Source organism: Etheostoma spectabile, chromosome 17 (genome assembly GCF_008692095.1).
Source record: "Etheostoma spectabile isolate EspeVRDwgs_2016 chromosome 17, UIUC_Espe_1.0, whole genome shotgun sequence".
NCBI classification, from domain to species: Eukaryota; Metazoa; Chordata; class Actinopteri; order Perciformes; family Percidae; genus Etheostoma; species Etheostoma spectabile.
In genome coordinates, this window is record NC_045749.1 from 18,469,136 (window position 1) to 18,487,051 (window position 17,916).

Sequence of the window (17,916 nt, forward strand, 5' to 3'; positions counted from 1 at the left end):
GACATGAAACCCTGTGAAAAATAATAGTGTCTTATTGATTTCAACGCTCCAGGAGAAATAACTCTTTATGCTTGATCTGTTCAGATAGGAGCTGTGAGGCCAGCAGGAATCCAGAGCATCAAAAATGAAACAATGGAAACTTGAATTTACACTCAAGAGCACCTATTTGTTGTGTCTGCAGCCCAGCCAACAGCGGAGGAATGGGTCTAGCCTGTTTGTTTCCCTTTATTGGGAAGTTAGTTAGTTAGTATGAAGGCTTGACTTCCTGCAGGAAGACAGCAAAGGATATGGTGCTGGACGACAAACAACATTTGACTTGTTTACTCTCCCAGTGGAGTATACAGTACATTGTATGCTGAATAGGCCACTAGAAGCAGCAAGTCATGAAGCACAACTGTAAGCTACATGCCGTGTACAAGCAGACTGCCAGATATTGTGTACAGAGAATCAAAACAAATCTGATGTTAGGGGAAATTGTTCTTTGTCTGAACATACTGACAAGCTCCCACTGCTGCAAGAAGTAAAGAAACCCCAAATAAGAACACAATACAACAGGAAACAGCAGAGGGTGTGATTTTCGTTGACCACTATAGGCCTACGTGTAAGTATGTCATATGTTTTTTTTTTAATCCACTCCGGGCTAATAATAACAACAATTAAATATGGCCTGTCGGACTATATAGCATGAGCATGTGAAGGCTCTATTATCCATGACCAGTTGGACAATGATGCCTTTATCGCCCCCCACCGTTTTCATGGAAGCACTCCACTAAACAAATTCATTCAAACATATTTCTGTGCAGCTCCAGTCAAATTACCCCCACGCGCACACATACACACCACCACAACCATTACCAAAAACTATGACGACAACTTCATGTCATTAAGAGCTCAAAAAAAATGTTTTAATATGAATGCAAAATGTAATGTATCTTATTTTTGCATTGAATATGATACGTGATACGTGAAGCTAACATGGTCCTCGGTAAATAAACTAACAAAAGAGTATAAGTCAACGGCACCATTTAAGACACTAGCTAGCCCACTGCTGAAACACCATATATCGTCCATTTCTTTTACATGTGTCCCATGGGCTACACTGCAAGCGCTTCGGTGCCTGAAAGTAACTTCACCATTATCATAGATATGCCTGTGACTTTCTCCGGCTTTCGCTACTCTCACTTTTAGCTGTACGGACCTTCTTAGTTTGTTGTTCGGCTCGGAGGGGAGAAAATGACATTACGGTCTTACCTCCAAATGTGAGCAGTGTCCTGTCCAGGCTACGACGGTGCAAGTTATCCTAACTGGGGTAAAACCAGTTGAAGCCGCGGTAGTCGGTCTCGCATGTCTCTCTTGCGGTGTCAGCCTCCAGACTCAGACTGAAGTGGCACTAAACCATAGCGATATCCATCCAGCACCTATCTCCGTGATGACAACACGCAAGGAAAAAGACTCCGCCCACTCGACGCCTGTGAACTCTGCAGTTCACTGCTGTCCATACACCGCACACACGGTTATTGTTTGGTTTGTTGGTTGATATTTAAGGGAGACTAACAGGCTAAGTCCCACTACAGGCTAAAGGCGGAGTAGTGAGCCTGCATGTAAACTAAGTCCTGTGGCGTTTTTGCCATTCACCACAATGCTAATTTTAGTCTATATAACCCCAATAAGTCCTACAGTGGCACCTTCTGGTGAACTGGAGAAACGTTGCTTACTTAAATCTGAAAAAAAAAATCCCTTTAAAATCATATCCCTCTGAAGTGTGTTTGTAATGTGCCTTGTTTTCGTAGTTAACGTTACATGTTACATGTAGCCATAGACTGTGTAAAATAGCCTGTATTCTGTCATTTTTTTACCTTCTATTTTTCTTTTTATTTACTTTGGATACATACTTCCTCAATTATTTACAATGTCCTATTGGTTAACGCGTAACAAAAAACAGCCGTTTTACAATTCACAATTATTGACATTTAATAAGACACATTCTAATCAGTGCTACAGGACAGGACCACTTAAACTACATTCCCCAGGTATCCCGTTGTATGACGCAAAATGCTCGCGACAGCTGTTTCCATGGAGCCGATAGAAGCTGGATTAGCTTGTTGGGGTTTTGTTGTTGTTGTTGTTGTTGTCACGCGGATTTCGGGATGTCAGGACGAGAAAATAGCGAACATTTGGAGACTCTATTTTCATTTGAGCTTCTGGTGGAATGTATCCGGGTCGATAAAGACAGTCAAGTTTCCGACGAGCTGGCTCTAGGAGTACGACTGCTGGACTTTCCGACGCTGGTCATTTATCAGCCTCAACAGAGCAATGGTGGCATTAAGCATGGACAGGATCAGCAGGGAGAATACGCCTTTAACAGAGGGAAGTCTTGTTTCTTCAAAATGAACCTGAACTCACTGCATACCCATCTATCTAACACCCCTCTCTATGCCATGGTGTTGGATGTGAAAGAAGAGATCCCCAAATTAGTTGGTACCTCACTCATCTCACTGGCGAAAGTGATGGACAGAATCAGGCAGGCCGTGACGGAACATGGTGCTTCTACTCCCTCGTCTCACGGAGAGAGGGGTGTTGTTGAGATATGCAACCTCAGGGGGGAGAAAACGGGATCAATTTCCCTGAGTTACAAACTGCTAAATCTGGGAGCTAGTTTACTGCCACATATGACAGAAAGGAAGGGTCTTGAAAGCACCAGTGTACACAGAGGACAACGTGAACAACCAGACCTGGCAGGATCACGGCCTGCTGACTGTGGGACTGTCTATCCAGCCGCACCGGACAAGCCTGATGTAAGCAGAAACATAAAAAACAACAAATCATCAAATGAGAACACCTCGATAAATGAGGACAAACAGGACAATGGTGTCTTGGTTGCTGTGCAGACTGACCACAAGCCAAGAAACCAAATGCCTCAGACACTCCGAGAAAACAATTTTGAAGAAGATTTAACTGTATTTTGTCCGCCACATCTCTTCTACAGTAATCATGCAGAGGAAAAAAGCCAAAATAAAGGCGGGGAATGCAAATTACTGAATGTAGTTTCAGAGGCCTTTACATTTGAGGACACAGAGGAGGAGACGGGTGAAAATACAACTGAAGGTGCAGGTTCTCCAATGATGGACCAGAGAGTTAGACATGATGTAAATGTGTCAGAAAACCAAGAAACAAGTGGGGGGACTCGAAATGCCCTCAGGGAATCCTTACGACAGTTGCCTCTACTAAACGCTCTTCTTGTTGAGTTGTCCCAGTTGAATGGCCAGAACTCCCCCCAGCCCTTGTCTGTTCATCCCAATCTGTCTTGGATTTACAGGCCTGCTTCCACGGAGCCTTCAGCGGGGAATTTGAACACACCACGAGAGAAAACCAGACAGGGGACCAGTCCCCACTTAAAACATGCACATTCCCCCAGACACTGTTCTACACCAGTAGTTAGGCCTGCATCTGTAAAGGTGAAAGACAAACAACAAGGGGCTTTGACTGAGAGGAAATCTCCTCGGAAGAAGCTCGTATATGGTACAACTAAAACATTCAATCTAAGGCTGAAGCAAGTTTCTCCCCTTAAAGTAAAACGTCATGAATGCATGGACTTAATACAGAATGAAACAGAGTCAAGGGTGGCAAAAGGAAAGATGATGTCAAGTCATAAGATTGGGAAGTCCAGCAAAAGAAAATCGGTATTAAACCAGAGATCCAGTCTGAATGAGAATGTTGAAAGCATCACAGTGGGCTCCCCACCACAGGAAACAAAACGAAAACAGAGACCCCTGCATGGGAAAACCCAACAAGACAGGGACTCTCCGAGAATTTCAGACCAATCTTCCCTCTCTGAAAGAGACCTGAAATGTTTGCACATCCCCAGTGCGGCTGGTGACAGTGTGTCCCAAAACACAGACAAAAAGGAGCGTCACGGTGCATCCAATCAAGGCCAGTCCCGCTCTGAATGTGACAGGCACAGGGAGAAAATTAAATCTTCAGTCAGCAGCAGACACAGCAGCCCCAAATCTGCATTTTCAGACTCCAGCGGGGAAGAAAACCAGGAGGCAGACTACGCTGACGACTTTAACAGCCTGGAGCCCAGCGACCCCTACTCCTGCTCCCCTGACCCCGTGAGTAGCCCCGAGCCCTCTAGAGCCAAGACTCCGCTCTCTCCTGTCTGCCCCGAGTTGCGCAACTCTGAAGGATTGCAGAAGAGAGCGGTCCTCCCGGTGCCCATCAAAGCCCCCAGCTCTCCACAGCGCGCTCTGAGGGGTACGCACATCATACGGCCGCGAACCCACGCCTCGGCGCTCAGCATCTCCTCAAATGACAGTGACCGAGACCCCGGGCCGGCTCCCTTACAGACCACGCGCTCCGGGAAACGGATGACAGAGAGTGGTCGAGTGGAAAGGAGCACTGAGAGTGGCATGTCATCAAGGAGCGGGTCAAGCAAGAGCAGCGGTTCCGTTCCAGGATTTTCTGCAGAATCAGCGTCCTCCATTGAACCGCAAGAGGTAGAGGAACTGGGGGATGAGCTTGGATCTCTGGATTTCAAAAAGGGGTATCAGCATATCTCTGAGCTAGTGGCCAACAAACTCCCTGGTTACACTATGTAAAGAAACAATAAAGAACACCGCGGTTGGTAGAGCGGGCACCCCGACACAGTGGGCGCCGGTTCGACTCCGGCCTGCGGCCTTTTGCTGCATGTCATTCCCCCTCTCTCCCCCCTTTCATGTCTTCAGCTGTCCTATAAAGCCCTAAAAATAATCTTAAAAAAGAATACCACATTATGGTAACATCAAGGCTACACTATTTCCCCTAATTAGGTGAAATAGAAGAGTAGCTATGTTGTACATATCTTGCAAATCTGTGTAAATCTTCCTTTCATTTATGTCTGACAACTTCTCTGAATAAAAACAAGCTTTTTTTTGTGGACACAATGTGATCATTTGACATCTTAATCACTCAGTTAAGAGGCTAGGCTACTGTATATTTGCATAAATTGTTGGACCCGTCTTTTAGTGACATGTAAGAGGATGGGAAATCTCTCTGTGCACACCGTTTATGCAAATGATTTGATATAATAAACTCTCATTTCCAGTGGAGTTGTCACAAGCTGAAAATCTTCCGGAGCACCTAAGGCAGTTTCTGATTCCAGGGTATTTCCTTGCCTACTTTGCATTTCCCTCCTGCTAACATTTGATAAGCAAAACGGAGGCAGCTACTTGGTTCATTTTCAAACCGGTGTGGTGGGTTTTTGCGTTATGATATGATCTGTGGCAGTTTTGGGGTTTCATTGGGACAACTGCACCTTACTAATTTGCATTAGTGGTCATTCATTATTATTATTAAGTTTATATACTCAAGTACTGTAAGAAAGTAGAATTCGAAGGTACTTGTATTTAGAGTATCTCAATATTATGCTACTTTACATTTATACTCCACTACATTTCAGAGGGAACTACTGTACCATTTACTGTTCTGTACTGCATTTATTGGACAGCTCTAATAATATTTTTAGAGATTAAGATTTTATAAATCTATATAGGATTGAACAGCATTGTCATACAATATGTAAAAGACATAGTTCAAATTAGACTATTTCTCCTCAACCAGCTATGATTTTAAACTTGCAATATGCATTAGTAATGTTAATCCAATAAAATAATGCATAACACTGACCGAGTCAATTCTGCATAATTAGTACTTTTTGGAGTATTTTTCACACAGTGATATTGCTCTTTTTACTTAAGTAAAACTCAAAGTGTCGTGTTTCCATATTCATACTGTCTGGTTTTGATAGTTGACTGTTTTTTACTGAGATATTATAATCTAAGGTTATAAATTAGACCTTGTTTAACTAGTGTTTTACATTACCCACTGATGTTGAATTTGCTTGTTAAATAAACTAAAACCTTACGTATTAGCATTATTAAATTATCTTAAATATGCTCAGTCCTTTACTGAACAGTTAACGAGTTACTTGTACTTTACTTGAGTATTTCCATTTGCTGCACTTATACTTCTACTCCACTACATTTCAGCGGCAAATGTTGTACTTTTCACTCCATTACATGTACCTAATACCATTAATTACTTGTTATATATCCGATTCAGATGGCTATTACACAATATAATTTACAAATACATTAGGATGTATTGTAATGGACAAAGGAGACTTGACAGCTACCTGGCAGTGAAGTAAAAAAACAAGCCTCACATTAGACATTTTTCTGAAAGTACTTGTACTTTTAGTGTATTTGATGCTTATACTTTTACCAGTATTAATAATAATACTAATACTGTGGTATTGCTACTCCTACTTAAGTACAAGATATGAGTACTTCTTCCACCATTGAACGTGCTTAAACACGTTCTGAGGTGTAGTGCTTCCTACCGCGCATGCGTCAACTCAATGTGTACGGAAGAGCCGTAGCAGCATGTTGGACGGTGTAAACTGAAATGTTCAAACACGTTTTTCTGACAGGACCTCCAGGTAACACTTATCAGCCAACGTGTAACACTCGCTGTATACACAGACCAGTCAGCCCGCTGTCTGGACCCAGTGTCCCAGACAGTAAATACGTTGGTTCTGATGAAAGTTAGCCTGTTAGCAGTCTGACCCTTTAATGCAGCATGCAGCAGTTTCTGCAATATGGGCCGTCACTGGACAATATTCCCCACTATGCATATATTATACTTATTTATTAATCTGTTATATCCAACTTTGCAATATGTCATTGTGTAAATATGTGTATATTATTACTATTATTATTATAACTAATTCTATTTTTTTTTCTATTATACTTTATTTATTCTCCTGTGTCTATGTGTATTTGTGTTATTCTGTCATTTTGCTCTTTCTTTTGAGCTGCTGTAGCACAGGAATGTCCCCAGTGTGCGATTATAAAAGTCTATCTTATCTTATCTTATATTAAATACAATATTGACTGTTTTTTAGTCGGCATGACTTAATAATAAAAATATATTTTGGTTTAAAGTTATGTTCATTTAGTAGACTCCTTATTGACTATAATTAAAGGATGCCAGCATCACTAATGGATGGATTAAACATATCCTGACATTATACAGTATCCCAATTTCGAATTGTGATACAACCTAACAGTTTTTTTTCCATTGTCTCTTGTTTCGCTTACAGGTGTGGGGAAAACCACTCTGGTGCAAAAAGCCTGTGAGGCTTTAGTGTCCTCCGGAGTGGGAGTTGAAGGGTTTTACACCGAGGAGGTCAGGGAGGGAGGCCGGAGAGTCGGCTTTGATGTAGTCACTGTGACAGGAGAGAGGAGCCACCTGTCACGAATCAGGTAGCAGGGTTGTCATCCTATCAAAAACGACCTGCTGTCTTTTATCGTGCTGCTTTTGAATAACCTTAACCTGATTTTACTCTACAGAGATGTTGCCGGTTCATCTCATGGCAGACGGGAGAACACAGTCGGCCAGTATGTGGTTGACTTGCCTTCGTTTGAAAACCTGGCTATCCCCCTCTTCAGAAATGTAAGACAGCAACACATGCTTTTAAGACTCCCCCTCAATCAATAGATCACGCTAAGCAAAAACACTCCCTTTTCTCCTCCACTTAACAACTCATCAAACCTTTGATTTTCTCCGAATTGATGGAATAATTGGAAGCTTGCAAACACATAAATACCAGAGTGACATTTTTAGTGTTCGTGGTGCCGTCTGGCTGTCACTGACCGTGATTAATCCGACATGTAAAATGAGCCTGGAGAGACGCCTCCACATGTGCTGTAAAGGAAGGTGTCTGTGCCCTGGCGGCAGCGTATTCCACTTTCATCTGACTTGAAGAGTCTCTGTAATCACTGCTGATCACCCGTTGTGCATAACATACAAACACTGACACAGGCATGCTATCTGAGATAGAGCGTTTACCACATGTTAGATTAGCCACATAAATGTCTAAATGTCTAAATACTGAATACTGGGTGTTTTTAATTTATGCATGCTCATGCTTAATGCTAACATCCCTCGTCTCCAGGTGGGGTCAGCAGATGGGGGCAGCAGGAAGGTGTTCGTCATTGATGAGATCGGCAAAATGGAGCTGTTTAGCCAGTCGTTCATCAGGGCAGTGAGACAGACTTTGGATAGCTCCTCCTGCACCATCCTGGGCACCATCCCCATTCCCAAGGGTAAACCTCTGGGTCTCGTGGAAGAGGTGCGGAGCAGCAGAGATGTCAAGGTCTTCACTGTAAGTGCAAACACCAGCACACTCTCTGGGAAGATATTTAGGTCAGTTTAGGAGCATTTAAGTCTCACAATAGCTATATAGAAATACATTGTTTGCATTGTATACACTTAGGAGGGCAGTCAGCCTGTTCAGTAACGCAGAAGAGGCATTGCATTATCCCTCTATTAAAGCAGGATCACCGCTAAATCATGCGTGACTGATTGAACAACAAAGGGTGGTCTCAAATGTCAAAATAATTTATCACGGAAGACTCAGTTATCGATATTGTCATGCAAAATACTCTCCACGATGGAGTAGTTATTATTCCCGAAACAAGGTGACGTGTCAGTATAACCAACATTTTGGCAAACATACTGAAAGATTTGTAATTTCACTTATAAAACAGTAGGCCAGAGATTAGGTTGGTAATCGCAAAGTGGACAATGTATTGTCTGAGGCTTAGGTCCCACAGGACATGACATGTGTCACAGTTAGCACAGGCTGTATCATATTACATTCTCTGCAGACTGCCTACTAGCCACCTTTAATGATGTTTGCTTGTTTCCTTTCCCACTTAGGTGTCTAAGGAAAACAGAAATGCCATTCTGCAAGACATTTTAGCAACACTACAAAGTTGTCTTAAACACACAAGCTAATATGGAGATTCACTGCGCTTGTTTCATTTGTGTCAGTGTGTATACAGTACACACAGCCAGACCGCTCAGTGAATCTACCCCTGCTTCATAACAGGTTCATGACCTAACTTGAGGGGCACACCGAGCTGCCTCGAAGAGTCAGTGTGTCACCTGCATATATTTATGTACACACATACATTTCTTTTTTGTCTTTCTCATTTAGCTTTAAAATGGATTGCATGCTAAATAATAAATTGTGAGATGATGGAACACAGCGGGGAAATTGTTCAGTTAGTGCGTAAATATCCAGTGCTCTCCGAGCCAAAGACTGCTGGTCCCCAAAACAGCGGTTCTATTTTTTTATTCAGCTGTGGGTTTAAAATAGACTCGAGCAAGCATTTCTCATTTGTTAGCTTATAATATTAATTTGTTCACTAGGACAAGTGGTGCTATTTTATTTTGTGTAAAGTACCAAGCAGAGTAGTGTTTATTCATTTAGATCTTGGCTATGTGAGCCCCCCTTGTGTTTGTCTAGTCAACCTGAGTGGGCTCATTGAAAAATATCAATATTTAACGGTGCAACTGTGTCCAATCCTGTCATGATTTATTCATCCACTAGCATGAAGAAAAGAACAGAAAAATAAACAGGTATTGTCTTTCAGCAATGGGATTGGGTTTTGCGTTCTTTCTTACATTTAAAAGGTGGAAACTGTTCATTTGTTCAGCTGTTTTTTCAAATGGTTTCATACTGATGATAAGCTTTAATGTTGTTTTCATACTCAGCAGCACCAATAATTATACTTTGCTGCTGTTTCAGGGGATTTTATGCTCCATCCTGGGAGATAATGGCATTTCTATCCATGTGCAGTCAGATTACGGTAAAGGATGAAAAGTGTTACTGAATATAGGATTTCTGAAATGTCAAAGTGCATTCATGAAGGATTTATTCCAATAGCGAAGCTCAAATGAGGCCTCTGAAGGGTTTTACAGCTATAGAACGAGACACGCTAACTTAAAGAGAAGTGAAGCTCACTGCAACGGCCAGTACACCGCTGTCAACGAAATCTGGCACACTTCGCCTGACAGAGTGGATAGGTTCTTAATTTAAATTATGAATTCATTTCTAAATGTAGGCTAATTAGGTATATGTGAAGTAGTATCTGAAGAAGATTCGAGGTTTGTGGATAGTTCAGATCAGACACACACGGCAAGTGTGGAAGGAAGTTCACTGACTCTGCGTGACCTTAAATGTCTGTCAGTTGTATCAAGGTTATTAATAGAAACCCTCTGGCAAAGATATTTCTTTGAAAACTAAAGCATCTTTAGGTCATTTCAAAGAGAAAATACATGGAAGGCTTTATTTGGGCTTGTTTAAAAAATACAAACACGGCTTGTGTAAGTGATGCGAGCTGTCAGGCTGGCTGCAGAGAGAGCTGCCAGCTGTGATCTGCGTCAGACATGCTGCTGTGCCAGCATCTGTTCTGTGGCCACCGCTGCCGCACCTCTGGATCTACTGGCACTGACAGTCGCTGAATCGGCTTCAAAGTCAACACCGCAATGGTCATATTTTTGAACTAAAAGGGAAATATGCCGTTGCATTGTTATTGTAGGCACATGCTTCCTTAACGGGCAATTAGAGTGGATGGTATGGTTTACAGTGGGGAAAGCCAAGCAGCAGCGCTGCTTAACCCTCATGTTGTCCTCGGGTCAGACTGACCCGTTTTCACTTCACTTTTTTTTGTCACAAAAAATGGGCCGTCGAAATAAGCGCTGGAAATTTCTACATTAAAAATAATAATAACAAATGGACCTGTTTTCAGTTCCTTTTCTTTTGTCACAAAAAATGGGCCGTCAAAATAAGCGCTGAGAATTTCAACATTAAAAATATCAAAAAAAACTCACCCACAACATTGAAAAAGTGACAAAAATGTTGAAAAAACCCTTTTTTTTTCAGGGTTGACGGGAAGCCAACACAAGGGGCGGGCTCTCCTGATTGGTAGCTGATCCCTTAGCACCCTGCAGCACGGGAGCAGATGGGTTATGTAACAGTGAGTGACAAACACTTTGCCAATTTTGCCAATGAAAGGGTGCGTGTGAATGCGTTTGATGTGATTAGCAACCATATTGTGATATTATTGGCATATCATTTGCAGCAATAACCCCAGCCAGGGGTACGTTTGCTGTTGCCAGAGGGTACATTGAAAGATTGTGGAGAAACTAAACATAAAAATAAAATAGAAATAAAACATTTGATTTACTTTGTGTTAATGTTCTTTTTATTTCAATGAAAACCAGCAGTTGAAATAGCTAAAAGTATAGATAGTAGAGTATTGTTGATAAAGTGGTACTTTCAGTTCATCTGACAGGGTTGCGTGGGGTTACGTCTTAACGTGTATAAAATCTTTGTATCATAACACCAATTTGGGATACAGAATTAAATAATTGAAATCCATAAAGATCATTATTTTTCTTTTTTTTTTACACAGAAGAGAAACACTTTCCATCCTCAAAAAAACCTCTGTATTGGATTACTATGTTTTGTTTTATTTAACAGACACATGGTCATCATGCTTGGTATTATATTGTTAACACCATGCGTTTGTCCGTATGTAACCATTGTGCAGCTGTAACAATGGGATTCACTGTCCGGGGACTTGAATGTATTTATCCAGCGTAAAGCCATATGAGAAGTTATTCAATATCCGTATCGCAGAGATGCATTCACACCATATCTGCGGGTGTGGGACAGATGTCAATGTGGCACCCTGTACCCTTTATCCCTCCACACATGGAGGACACAGAAATGCAAGGAGCTTACCAACAATTCAAGACAAAAGGGAGCTTGCTGCTGGGAGGGAGGGGTAGTGGGGGGGATGGCGGGAAGCCGGGGCTTAGATGAGGACATGTCTCTCCAGTTATTACACTTTGTGGTACCGGCCCAGGAGGCACAATGACAGCTGTAGGGGAGGGGAGGGGGGGGGTCCCATATTATGATATATTGTCTGAAAAGCCCTTGGCCAAAATGCCAAACACAGCTGATGAAAATCGGACATGTTGTTCAAAGACCCGGTAGGAGATACACAAAAGCATGCTTCAGCTTTTCCCAAAGCCGGACTTCAAATTCACAGTTTATTTCCCAAGATGATGGTGTGATTTATGGAGCTAAAGCTTCAAAGCATCTGTGATGTCAGATTTCTCAGTGCCAAAGCTTGCACGTTGTAAGCACTGAGCTGTGCTCCCTTAAATCAAGGTAATTGCTCAGCATGTATTGGGTATGTGAGCGCGGTAGGAAGGCTTTGCTTTGCATGGCCCACAGGCATTTCAAATATATCCTCAGAAAGCTGTAATTGAGCTTTAATTCACGTCATGCGTGGGCATAACTAACGTCCACTGGTCTTTACAGGTGGGCATTTAATGTCAAATAGGATCCAAAGGCTGTGGAAATGAAGCCATTTGATCTGGATTCCTAACCACTATCCCATCCTGCTGCCCACCACCAATGAGTCCTAAACCACTCTACCCATTACATCACTTTCATGGGCTCCCCGGGGCTGGAGGCAGACAGTGTTGGCTTTCAAAGCCTGTATCTCGGCCACAAGCACCCCCCTCTGCAAGCCTGCTTTTTAAGTCCGGGATCAAAATCTCAAAGAAGAATTAAAATAGCAATAACAAAGTTTAAATCTTCGCACCATTTCAACAAATTTCTTCCTTTGCTATTTATAAAATATGTAGCATGTATTATTTTCCAAAACCAATGACATATCTATACTTATTTTGAACGAATGGGTGAACTATGATACTAAGGAGCAATCATTACCATATTCCCCCGTAGAAATCTGCGACGTGTAATAGTCATGCATCTTTCCAGAGGAGCGTTTTCGCGGCCCGAGGCCATCCCTCTCCTGTTACACTACCTTAATGGTTCCCTGTGATCTCCGGATCTCTTTAAATGACTGTGGTAACCCCTGGTGAGTCACTCCTTACTTCGCTACATCACAAAACATAGACTTCACCTCACCTTTCGGTAGGATTTGTCACGAGGGCCGTTATTAGTGGTTAGACAGGGGAAATGCAACAAACAAAGGGTGGAGAAGTGCGCGGGTGTTGTGTTCTGTGGTGCACAAATCCATTGCCCAGCCATATAATCCCACACTTAGAGAGGAAGCCTCTACAGTGCGGTGACACACAAGCAGAGTGTGTGTATCACTGTCTCTGCAGGGGAGGGTTGAAACCCCCACAGCTGTAAGGGAAGCAGTCAGGAGATGTCAGCGCATGATATGGAGGTCAGAGGGCACGGAATGGACACAAAGATGGGGGGGGGGAGGTTATGGTGATCAATCGATTGGCCGGTGATGCGTCGCTCGGGGCCGCAAAGGATGTGACTGTCATTCCAAAGTTGACAGAGAGGGAAAAACACACAAAAAGTGTCTTTATTGTGGAGGGGAAAACCCAAATGTTTGTATTCCATGCGTATCAAGAAAATAGGTGCCATATGTGAATTTGCTAATCATATCCTAGATGTCATTGTGGATTATTAACTTGTCTACACTAATAACATACAGATCAATGCAGCGGCACATGGACATGACTTATATGGGGATTTTGTATATTAAGAGAACAAACTTCGGGTATATTTTACAGTACTGTGAGAGGCTGAGTCACACAGTCTCGATAATGACTCCCAGATTGCTAACCTGCCGTGATTAATGCTTCGGCTGGATGCTTTTGACAAATTTGCACCACAATCGCAGAGCTTTCTCGAGCTGTTTCCATTCCATACGCTACTGTAGCTGCTGTGTGCATGTGTGTATGTACTGTATGCCTATGTACGAGCCAAGACCGCATTGTGACTTTTGGCAGTGCGACAAGAACTGAGATGCGGTGCAGTGGTCGTGCCAAAATTAGATTCTTCTTCCTCTTTAGTTGCTTCAATTTCAGCTCCCATACGACATGAGACATGTAAACAACTAACATTTTAAGTCATTTCAACCTGGTTAGTGTCTGCACCTGCAGCCTTTTAAGAGCAAGCATGCACACATCCATTTAGCCTTTTCTAGATTCTTCATATATTACAATTCTTCCCAAAAATGTTTTTAAATGTGCACCAAGTGACCTATTTCTTTGCCATTACCCTCTCAGCTGTAACCAATCTGTCCCTCAGACATCTCGAAGAGAATCGCTGAATATTTTGTAACGCTAAACAGCATTATTTTGCAAACTCTTTATGCATATGACTCATTATGCAGCCATATCTACATAGCATGTCTGGTTTTCTCGGTATCTATGCTGTTGATTATGGATTTGTTTGAACCATGTCTTTAATATGTAAATAGAAGGCCAATGATGTGAAGATGATCTTAGCCTGGCCTTTAATCTCTCTATTCATCTAATCCCTTTTCTCTTCAAAGCCTCCAGAGATGACAACAAAGCTGGTACAACACACATTATCACCACAACTCCACCACACATATTTTCATCCATTAATCAGAGGCGAAGCAAAGCATTGCTTTTTAATATTTTATTATGAATAGTCTTCGCTACAGTTTGCATTTAAAAAAAAAGTATTATTATCAAACAAGCTCAAGCAGTATCAAACTGCTGATTTTAGTGTAAAGAAGAAAATGTTTTGGTCAATGCGCTGTACATGTGAAGTATGTCATGAGTTCAGAATAATACTCTGATTCAGGGTGATGTCACTGTGATTATTCTCTAACTTTGGTATCACACTGGTTCTCTGCTGAGCAGTCAGGTTCTTTACACAGAGACTGTTAACCCAACACGACAATCCAAAAACTACAAACAGAAATATGAAATAAGGTTGGCGAGAAAATGTGTTTTTCAATGAATCAAATCTACAACTACACGGTGCACACTCACACAGTACTGTTCATTTCACAAGAAAATAAAAAAAAGCATAATACAAACACTCATGTATGTAAGGACTTAAAGTGATTTATATGAAACACATCAAAAATAAAACCGTTGCAGGTCTTCCGATCATAAATATAGTCAGTAGTAGCGTATTTTTGCTTTTAAACAAAAGTGCACTGCACATTAGAAGCTATTTGTAAAGAAACCTTTATTAGTAAAATCGATTTCAAAACTTAGAGGTCCCTTTTTCCAAAGAACTTTTTGAAGACGGACTTGTTACGTGGCCGCGGCAGGCTGGCGTAGCTCCGCAGAGCCGAGTCCTGACAGGTGTCCTGCTGCCATCCAGCTGAGGCCGGCGGGGGGGGCTCGGAGCGTCTGCTGATGGACGCGCTGTCCGATGACTTGTCTCCAACTACAAGAGTCACACTGTAGTTGGAGCCTCTTTCCAGGCCTCTGCCTCCAGGGGTGTGCAGCGTGGGTTTGATCTTCTGAAACGTTGCTGAGAGAAAACAGTAGAGAGAACATTAGGAGACCACAACACAGCTGTTTATGATTGACATGCACATTATAGCTTTAGGTTCTGCAAACTAACCTGATGTGAAGGAGTGGGAGCGACGCTTGTTGCTGAGCCAGTCCTGACCGCTGGAGACGGGGGAGTGAGGGGAGGAGGAGGTGTTGTCTTTGGAATCTCCAGAGAGACTGTAGGTCATCTTCTGCTTTAAACGGTCTTCTTCATCATCTAGAGATGGACAAAACATTGTTGAAAGACATTAAGGCCAGAAGAGCCGAGGGACATGAAGAGAAACTTTTACTGTTGTACCAGATGTGAGCTGCCTCTGTGGAGTCCTGTAATACAATACCTTAGCTCCCCCTAGTGGAACATACTGCACCTGCAACAGCCATTCGCTATTTTCTTCCATGGTTGGAGCACTACAAAGCTAAATCAAATCCTGAATACCTTTTTGAGCTCAACAGTAGCCTCAAGAGTGAAGGATCAAGCACAAACGGCTTGTTTGATGAAATCATTGCTGGGAAAATAATAATCCTTTTCAATCAATAACCACCATATTGGAGTGCATCCTCCAACCACTAGTGGCTCAGTGGGGCTATTCAGAACCCACCGATGGTGGGTGGGGTGTGTATTGCTTCCACTAAGTGTGAATGTGAAGCAGGTGTGACACCGCAGAAAACCTTACCACAGCAGCCTCCATCTGAGGATGAGACGGCCGACTGCTCATCCACACTCCCTAAATTACTCTGCGCCATGTGACTGAACTCTCTGGTGAGGACGACAATCTCTTTGGTTTGGGCGGCGCCCGGCGGTTTGCGCCTGGGGAACGTGGAGGTGACATCATGGCGGGAGGAGCAGTGGCATTTGGCGATACCATGACAACTGGAGCAGAGGAAGGGCTTTCTGGAAGGTGTGAGGGACACATTTTTTGTTTTAATCACAAAACGTTATTGTAAAGATTGGAAGCATCGTTGACATTACGACTTGGAGGTTGTTAAACAGCCATATCTTACAAGGAAACGGAGGGGTCGTTATCAACTGGGACACCTGGCAATGGAGACACAGACTCACTCCGCTCTTTAAAGAAAAAAAGAAACGCAAATGAATCACATCATTTTCACATCGGCTCAGAATTAGCATGCATTCGGAATAAAATGTTCACCCGTGTTTGCTTGTATTTTCATCATCCATTTCTTCATCATAAAGCGTGAGGAGGCATTGAGCAGATATTCAGACCCATCACGGAGCCTGAGGGCCAGAAAAAACATCTATTACAACCTCCAGTTGATGCCAGTAGGGTCAAACATCGTCACTGTGATGTAGTGGTTATGAAAGTGTTACCGTAGTCGCATGCAGTTGGGTTTTTTGGTGTAGTCTGGTGCAGGGGAGCACTCGGCTCCCATGAGGTTCAGAGGCAGACCACAGGCGGAGCTCTGCAGCACAGCACAGATCATTGACTTCATACTATTCCATTCAATTATTTATCATTTCTGTTCATATTGATGTCATTTTTCTGCCTACCCTCAGTGTATCCTTTCTATCCTGGTAAAAGCACAAGGTGTGTCTATATAGGACGGCATGGTAGGAGTTCCAGCCTCTGGAGGGAGCCTGTGAAGATAAGATAAGAGCGTGTGCTGCTGACTGTGGCCTTTACATTTGTTGACCATGCAGGCTTAAACATAAAACGGAGCCTTTCCTACTTTCTTTCCTCCCAGCTGCAGCTTGTGCTTCCTCTCCAGCGTTCCCTCCATAGACTGCAGCTCAGGCTTTCCACTCTGAGAGCGTTTAAATGAACACAATTTAGACACAAAAGAAAAACGCCTCTCTGTGGTTCATCATGAGAGCCGTCTATTACTAATAAAAGCGTGGCGGATTGTAGTCCCTCCTACCAGGGTGAAACAGCGCCCTCCTGTGGCCAGTAATCCGTCCTGCCTCTCCATGTTGTCCAGGCTTTGAGAGGCTTTTCTTTGCTGACAGACGCCATCCAAACCCATATGAACTGACAGTAGACTCATGGACTGGTCCTGTTCAGAGAAAGAAGATTCCACAGTCATCACTGATGACAAATATAAGTTGCTCATGCAGTTGTGTTGCCTTTAATATCAACATCAAAACAAAGACCCCAACTAGAGGTCTAGGCCAAAATGACTACAGCTTGTATTTACTATATAAATGTGATTGTAGACACTTGTCGATATTGTATAACCATGTACATGTAATACTATCGCATTAATTAGGATTCTAATAAATGAGGCACGGTGGGTTAAAGTTTCAGTTCACCCAAGTTACATAAAAAAAAACAAGTTAGTACAAACTTGTTCCTACTTACCTCTGGTGATATCTAGACATGCTGATAGTTTATGTTTTAAGGTTTTAGTTCAGGGGTGAATACAGGAGAATATAACTCACGTATAATTACATTTTAAAATTATGTTACACAGGGTCAATTAATTTTAATTGTAATTTTTCACTACTGTAAGCATCACAAACAAAATTGTAATCCCTTCAATTGTACTTGGGGAAATCTCAAAGACGGATATCTCAAATGCTGGGGACGTAAAACCAAACCCGCCCTGATGCCTGCATACCAGTAGGAACATGTTTGGTTGTGTAATGGGTGAACTGATCCAGTCTTAAAGTTTTCAACATCACAGTATGTCAAACGCTGACCTCACCTTCGAACAACCCGAGTGCTCGTCCACCTCCTCCCCCAC

The 17,916-nt window shown here is 42.5% G+C and overlaps 4 protein-coding genes across 12 annotated transcripts in view; 2 read left to right on the forward strand and 2 right to left on the reverse strand.

The window, feature by feature from the left end:
• Positions 1-1,571, reverse strand: part of LOC116705082 (signal-induced proliferation-associated 1-like protein 2) — an 84,160-nt gene extending 82,589 nt beyond the window's left edge. For all 4 annotated transcript variants that reach the window (XM_032540935.1, XM_032540933.1, XM_032540934.1 and 1 more), the window contains exon 1: positions 1,252-1,571. The gene's annotated coding sequence lies outside the window, so the exon portion shown is untranslated. The remainder of the gene's footprint in view (positions 1-1,251) is intronic.
• Positions 1,572-2,016: 445 nt separating this feature from the next.
• map10 (microtubule associated protein 10) lies at positions 2,017-5,173 on the forward strand. The gene has a single exon (XM_032541798.1). The coding sequence runs from the start codon at positions 2,043-2,045 to the stop codon at positions 4,596-4,598; it is 2,556 nt and encodes an 851-aa protein (XP_032397689.1). The 5' UTR covers positions 2,017-2,042; the 3' UTR covers positions 4,599-5,173.
• Positions 5,174-6,354: 1,181 nt separating this feature from the next.
• Positions 6,355-9,485, forward strand: ntpcr (nucleoside-triphosphatase, cancer-related). Of its 2 annotated transcripts, none has more exons than XM_032541732.1 (5): positions 6,355-6,478; positions 7,142-7,304; positions 7,392-7,501; positions 8,004-8,206; positions 8,764-9,485. In XM_032541732.1, the coding sequence occupies exons 1-5, from the start codon at positions 6,445-6,447 to the stop codon at positions 8,839-8,841; spliced, it is 588 nt and encodes a 195-aa protein (XP_032397623.1). In that variant the 5' UTR covers positions 6,355-6,444; the 3' UTR covers positions 8,842-9,485. The 2 variants fall into 2 exon arrangements, with proteins under 2 accessions (XP_032397623.1, XP_032397622.1); XM_032541731.1 differs by having other exon boundaries at positions 7,392-7,494; positions 7,997-8,206.
• Positions 9,486-14,321: 4,836 nt separating this feature from the next.
• mymx (myomixer) overlaps positions 14,322-17,916 on the reverse strand; it is a 27,930-nt gene continuing 24,335 nt past the window's right edge. For all 5 annotated transcript variants that reach the window (XM_032541245.1, XM_032541246.1, XM_032541248.1 and 2 more), the window contains 10 exons: positions 17,878-17,916; positions 17,092-17,226; positions 16,903-16,977; positions 16,724-16,810; positions 16,544-16,635; positions 16,365-16,450; positions 16,216-16,279; positions 15,888-16,105; positions 15,284-15,430; positions 14,322-15,190 (listed from right to left, as the gene is read on the reverse strand). The exon at positions 17,878-17,916 is cut by the window's right edge and continues 1,812 nt beyond it. In XM_032541245.1, coding sequence (XP_032397136.1) covers positions 14,925-15,190; positions 15,284-15,430; positions 15,888-16,105; positions 16,216-16,279; positions 16,365-16,450; positions 16,544-16,635; positions 16,724-16,810; positions 16,903-16,977; positions 17,092-17,226; positions 17,878-17,916 — 1,209 coding nt within the window. In that variant the 3' untranslated portion in view covers positions 14,322-14,924. The remainder of the gene's footprint in view (positions 15,191-15,283; positions 15,431-15,887; positions 16,106-16,215; positions 16,280-16,364; positions 16,451-16,543; positions 16,636-16,723; positions 16,811-16,902; positions 16,978-17,091; positions 17,227-17,877) is intronic.

Coding starts and splice junctions, on each gene's coding strand:
- map10 (XM_032541798.1), top strand. CDS start 2,043: ATGACGCAAAATGCTCGCGACAGCTGTTTCCATGGAGCCGATAGAAGC.
- ntpcr (XM_032541732.1), top strand. CDS start 6,445: ATGTTCAAACACGTTTTTCTGACAGGACCTCCAG. Junction 7,502..8,003: donor CCTCTTCAGAAATGTAAGAC/AGCAACACATGC, acceptor TCCAGGTGGGGT/CAGCAGATGGGGGCAGCAGG. Junction 8,207..8,763: donor GAGATGTCAAGGTCTTCACT/GTAAGTGCAAAC, acceptor TTTCCCACTTAG/GTGTCTAAGGAAAACAGAAA.